General features: G+C 41.0%; 1 protein-coding gene across 1 annotated transcript in view; it reads right to left on the reverse strand.

Annotated features, from left to right (window-relative positions):
• ZNF143 (zinc finger protein 143) overlaps positions 1 to 6746 on the reverse strand; it is a 77805-nt gene that overhangs the window by 38886 nt on the left and 32173 nt on the right. Inside the window, exon 8 of the mRNA XM_037728441.1 lies at positions 772 to 918. Within this exon, the coding sequence (XP_037584369.1) occupies positions 772 to 918 (147 nt within the window). The remainder of the gene's footprint in view (positions 1 to 771; positions 919 to 6746) is intronic.

Genomic DNA, 6746 nt, shown 5'->3' on the forward strand with positions numbered 1-6746 from the left:
AAAAAAAAAAAAAAAACCCAAAAAAACAAATCTTACCTATTATTGAGTCATGATATGTTCTGTTATGTATAGCAGCAAGTAAAATTAAAATACTTAGCCTAAATATTTATTTTTTTTATTTATTTGTTTGAGATGGAGTTTCCCTCTTTGTTGCCCAGGCTTGGAGTACAGCGACGCGATCTCAGCTCACTGCAACTTCCGCCTCTCCTGTCTCAGCCTCTAGAGTAGCTGGGATTACAGGCACCTGCCACCACTGCCGGCTAATTTTTATATTTTTAGTAGAGATGGGGTTTCACCATGTTGGCCAGGCTGGTCTTGAACTCTTCACCTCAGGTGATCCACCCGCCTTGGCCTCCCAAAGTGCTGGGATTACAGGCCAGAGCCACCAGGCCCAGCCTTACTTAGCCCAACTATTTAAAAGACAAATTAATACCAACTTTTGCTAGATTCCAGAGAATTAACAGAGATGTGTGATTACACACATATCTCCAATATAATTATATAAATTTCACACTTGACAACATACATTCAAATATGTAGAGTACCTACTTATGTGCCAGGTAGTGTGCTGGACATTAGGAATACAGAGATGAAAAAAACATAGTCCAAGCCCTCCAAAAACTGACAGTCTCTAAAGTCTACATAGGTTTTTACGTATCTATGTATGAGTGTGACCAAGTGTCAGTATCTTGATAAGTCGGAGAAAACAGTGGCATTTAAATTACATAAAAATATGATCTTAGTATTTAATATCCTAGGTATTCTCATAACTAGATGGAACATTTCTTTTATATATACCTTAAGATGATGAGCTGTTGTATATAATTTTCCACATCCATCATATTCACATCGAAATGCCTTCTCTCCACTCTGTTGAGATTTAGCAGTTACTCTTGTTGCATGTCCTTGTAAAACAATCTAAATAAAATAAATAGTATTATTTAAATTACTTAAGCCAGGCACAGTGGCTCATGCCAGTAATCCTAGCACTTTGGGAGGCAGAGGTAGGCAGATCGTTTGAGCCCAGGAGTTCAAGGCTAGCTTGGGCAACATGGCAAAACCTTCTCTATATAAAAAAATATTAAAAACTTAGCCAAGTGTGGTGGTGCATCCGTGGTCCCAGGTACTTGGGAAGCTGAGGTGGGAGGATCACCTGAGCCTGGGGAGGTCGAGGTCAAGGCTGCAGTGAGCTGTGATTGCACCACTGCATTCCAGCCTGGGTGATAAAGAACTGTCTCAATAAATAAACAAAAAAATACAAGCTAGGCACTGTCACTCACACCAGTAATCCCAGCACTTTGTGAGGCCGAAGAGGGTGGATCACCTGAGGTCAAGAGTTTGAGACCAGCCTGGCCAACATTCTGAAAGCCCAACTCTACTAAACATATAAAAACTAGCTGCGCATGGTGGCGTGTGCCTGTAATTCCAGCTACTCGGGAGGCAGACAAGAGAATTGCTTGAACCTGGGAGGCAGAGGTTGCAGTGAGCCAAGATCATGCCATTGCACTCCAGCCTGGACAACAGAGCAAGACTCGGTCTCAAAAAAATAAAATAGAATAAAAAATAATAATACAGACATAAAATAGATAAATTATGATTTTCAGAATAAAAAAGATTAAAACTGTTATGTGGGTTTCCAATCTCAGGTCATTACTTTACTAGGACTCTCTCACCCTGAGTCAGTCAGGTTAATTCCATTGCATGGTTGAAGTTAGTGGTTCTGAAAGTACAGTAGTCAAAAGGAGAGTCACAAAAATGCACAGCTGGAGCTCACAGATCTATTCGTAGTCTAGAAAATCAACCCAAGTAGCATGAGATCCTTGTATGCAGGTTTTCCTTGATATACTCAAGTAATCTATCTGCCTGCTTTTTTTAGAACCTCCGTCCTAAAAACACTGTCAAAAGCGTTTTCAATTTCAAAAGCAATGAGAAAGAGGGGATTAGGTCATTTGAGTCACCTACAGGAAACATTACAATCCATATGAAACTAGTCTGTACTTATATTCAATAGAAGATCATTTCTCTGGGATATAATACCATAAAAATCCAAACATTGATTTTTAAAGGCTTTTTATAATAGAAATCAAAATATCGTAAAAATTGAAGAATGACTTTCTATTCTGTGGGCCATGTGGTGATAGTGTTGTAATATCCTATCTCTGCAGACTGTCACATGTGGCATACAATTCTGGGTAATGGTCTACTACAATTACACGCATGCCAGAATGGTAAAAGAAGAGAAAGGAGGAGTTACAGACGCTAGAATAACGGTGTGGGAATTAAAAAGTACCCTGCATTAGATGACAAGAGTACAGAAAACTTTGACTTTCCCTTGTAATATAAATCAACTAAATAACGAGCAGTAGAGTTCTCAATATAATCATTAAATTACAAGCTATTTAGTCATGCTTATACTGTGGTATGCCCATTAAATGTTGCAGACCATAATTTTCTTAATCAAGGTAGATCTGTGTTGATAAAATATTTGTATAAAAGTATGCATAATTCCCAGTGGGCAAAGGGAAAATGTTTATTATAAACTGAAAAGTGCCTATACAAAGAATGATATAATTCCACATCTTCTCTGCTTAGGAGATTCCATCTCCTTACTTCCATAAAGCCTGTTCTCACCATTCAAAACACACATGATTCTTCAATTCCTCAGCATACCTGTAATATTTAGCTTGTATCACTGGTGTGAAACTTGAAACAACTATCTTAAAGATATTTATATTTCCTTCTCTTCCCTATTAGTCTATCAGCTACTTGAAATCAAGGAGTGTGTCTTATATGCCTTCATAACTCACAGTGCTAGGTTCACCCTGAAAATGTCACAAGATTTATAAAAGAATTCATACCACTAAAATATATGAACAGAATCACAAGGAATTTTTCTTTTTAGGGGTATTTTTAAAGTTCTAAAATTAAGATGGTGATAATTGTTCAACTTTTTGAATTTACTAAAAACCACTTAGCTGTACACTCTAAATGGGTATATTTAAACTATGTAGGCTGTGCCAGGCGTGGTGACTCAGGCCTGTACTCCCAGTACTTTGGGAGGCTGACGTGGGTGGATGGATCACCTGAGGTCAAGAGTTTGAGACCAGCCTGACAAACATAGTGAAACTCTGTCTCTACTAAAAATACAAATTAGGTCTGGGAGCAGTGGTTCATGCCTGTAATCCCAGCACTTTGGGAGGCCGAGGTGGGTGGATCATCTGAGGTCAGGAGTTTGAGACCAGCCTGGCCAACATAGCAAAACTCCATCTCTACTAAAAATACAAAAATTAGCCAGGCGTTGTGGCATGTGCTTGTAATCCCAGCTACTAGGGGCGCTGAGGCAGGAGAATCGCTTGAACCCAGGAGATGGAGGTTGCAGTGAGCTGAGATCACGCCACTGCACCTCTAACCTGGGCAACATAGCAAAACTCTGTCTCAAAACAAATAAAAAAACACACAAAACTGGCCAGTCATGGTGGCTCATGCCTGTAATCCCAGCTACTCGGGAGGTTGAGGCAGGAGAATGGCTTGAACCCAGAAGGTGGAGGTTGCAGTGAGCCAAGATCGCACCACTGCGCTCCAGCCTGGGCAGCAAGAGTGAAACACCATCTCGAAATGAATAAATAAATAAATAGCATGTAGGCTGGACACAGTGGCTCAAGCATATAATCCCAGCACTTTTGGAGGCCAAGGAAGGCAGATCATTTGAGCTCAGGAGTTCGAGACTAACCTGGGCAAATGGTGAAACCCCATCTCTACAAAAAAAATGCAAAAAAGTTAGCTGCGTATGGTGGCACCTGCCTATAGTTCCATCTATTAAGGGAACTGAGGTGAGAGGATTGCTTGAGTTTAGGAGGTTAGGCTGCAGCAAGCTGTGTTTGTGCCACTGTACTCCAGCCTGGGTGAGAATGAAATACCTGCCTCAATAAATAAATAAATATTACAGAAATAAAATAGACAAAATTGTGGTGACAAAGTGAGACCCTATCTCAAAAAAAAAAGTATGTAAAATATATCTTTTTTTTTTTTTTTTTTTTTTTTTAAGAGAGAGTCTTGCTCTGTCCCCCAGGCTGGAGTGCAGTGGCATGATCTCAGCTCACTGCAACCTCTGCCTCCCAGGTTCAAATGATTCTCCTGCCTCAGCCTCCTGAGTATCTGGGATTACAGGCAGGTGCCACCATGCCCAGCTAATTTTTGTATTTTTAGTAGAGACGGGATTTCACCATGTTGGCCAGGATGGTCTCCATCTCCTGACCTCATGATCCACCTGCCTCAGCCTCCCAAGTGCTGGGATTACACGAGTGAGCCACCGTGCTGGCCTTTTTTTTTTTTTTTTTTAAAGAGACTGGCATCTTGCTATGTTGTCCACACTAGACTCAAGTTCTTGGGGTCAAGGAATACTCCTGCCTCAGCTTCTTGAATAGCTGGGACTACAGGCATGCACCACTGTGCCCAGCTAGTATGTGAAATATGTCTTAATAAAACTCTAAGAAATGGAAATAAAGGCCGGGCGCGGTGGCTCAAGCCTGTAATCCCAGCACTGTGGGAGGCCGAGGCGGGTGGATCACGAGGTCAAGAGATCAAGACCATCCTGGTCAACACGGTGAAACCCCGTCTCTACTAAAAATACAAAAAATTAGCTGGGCATGGTGGCGCATGCCTGTAATCCCGGCTACTCAGGAGGCTGAGGCAGGAGAATTGCCTGAACCCGGGAGGCGGAGGTTGCGGTGAGCCGAGATCGCGCCATTGCACTCCAGCCTGGGTAACGAGAGCAAAACTCCGTCTCAAAAAAAAAAAAAAAGAAATGGAAATAAAATATAATTGGAATAAAAAGTTTCTTTAGGCCAAATGCAGTGGTTCATACCTATAATTCCAACACTTCAGGAGGGCAGGATGGGAGGATCACTTGACCCTCAGGAGTTTGAGACCAGCATGGGAAACATAGGGGGACCCCTATTTCTATAAAATTTTTTTAAAAACCTAGCTAGGTGTAATAGTGTGTACCTGTGGTCCCAGCTACTTGGGAGGCTGAGGTCAGGAGGATCACCTGAGCCTGGGAGGTCAAGGCTGCAGTAAGCTATGATCACCCCACTGCACTTCAGCTTAAGGGTCAGAATGAGACCCTGTCTCAAAAAAATCAGTTTCTGATTATTTCTCATAAAAACAGAAAAGCCTCTATGAACCCTTTAAAAATCAGCTATTATTTTAATAACTTTTTTTTCATGTATTATAACAGCAACAAATGTATACTGGAGGGATCTGGATACCATAGTGACGAATAAAAAGTTCAGCCAGGCACGGTGGCTCACACCTGTAATCCCAACACTCTGAGAGTCTGAGGCAGGTGGATCACTTGAGCCCAGGAGTTGGAGACCAGCCTGGACAACATGGCAAAACCCCATCTCTACAAAAAATTACAAAAATTAGTTAGGCATGGTGATACGTGCCTGTCATCCCATCTACTTGAGGGGCTGAGGCAGGAGGATTGCTTGAACTCAGGAGGTTGAGGCTGCAGTGAGCCAAGACTGTGCCATTGTGCTCCAGCCTGGGTAACAAATGAGACCTGTCTCAAAAAGAAAAAAAAAAAAAGTTCAAGTGTGCTATAATTCCACCATCCAGGAAAAATTACTGTTAACTTCTTGGTGTACTTCCATTCAGTATTTTTTATTTTTATTTATTTTAAAGACAAGGTCTTACTTTGTCACTGAGGTTAGAGTACAGTAGCATAATCATAGCTCACTGCACCCTCCAACTCTGGGGCTCAAGTGATCCGCTTGCCTCAGCCTCCCAAGTAGTTAGGACAACAGGTGTGTACCACCACACTCAGCTAATTTTTAACAAAAAATTTGTAGAGATGGAGTCCTGTCATGTTGTCTAGGTTGTTCTTGAACTCCTGGCCTCAAGCACTCCTCCTACCTTGGCCTCCCAAAGTGCTGCAGGTATGAGCCACTGTGCCTAGCCTAGTGTTTTTTAAATATACATGAAAGTGTCGAGCTTTATTTTAGTAGAATTGGCATCAGATTTTATATGGTTTGTAAAGGTAGATTTCAACTGACTAGAGACTCCAAATTAAGAGAAAAGAACTCTTCTTGCTATTCTCTCCTCCTCCTCTCTAGAAGCACTATGAAATCAAAGTGCTTACCACCTTTCCGCATCTGCCAAACTAAGCCCAGCTGCTTACATCTTCAGACTAGGCAGTGACAGCAAATAATTCCAGAGAGACCCATACCTGAATCTTTTCTGTTCTTGTATTGCTTCCTCCTAGGCCAATTTATTAGGAGCTTTGATTCTGGTATGAAACACATACCAGAAATTTGGCATCTAATTTAGTTAAGCCAATGAAACAATGTAGAATTCCCAAGTCTGTATAATGATAAATCAGGAAAGAAGTGATAAAACAAGCATAGGATAATCACTGTGGAATGGAAAGCAATAGCTGATTCTACAGATGTTTTAGGGGCAAAAATGGACAGAATCCAAAACTCAAAAGCTAAATTAAAAGGCCAAAACCATAATAGGTGCTTCAGGGTTATGCAGTGTCAGATATGTGCAATCTCTGTCAAAGAAACAGCAACCTGATATCATCACAAGGGAAAACTCTCAAGGGCAATTTTGAAGCTAACACCAGAGAAATACTAAACAGCTTCCAAAACCACGTACAGAAAATGACTTCACAACTATTTAAGCTTAATGTATGTTCTGAGTTGGCAGATAAAATCTTTTTTTTTTTTTTTTTTTTTTTTTTT

The sequence above is a fragment of the Cebus imitator genome, unplaced genomic scaffold, assembly GCF_001604975.1.
Source record: "Cebus imitator isolate Cc_AM_T3 unplaced genomic scaffold, Cebus_imitator-1.0 Scaffold265, whole genome shotgun sequence".
NCBI classification, from domain to species: domain Eukaryota; kingdom Metazoa; phylum Chordata; class Mammalia; order Primates; family Cebidae; genus Cebus; species Cebus imitator.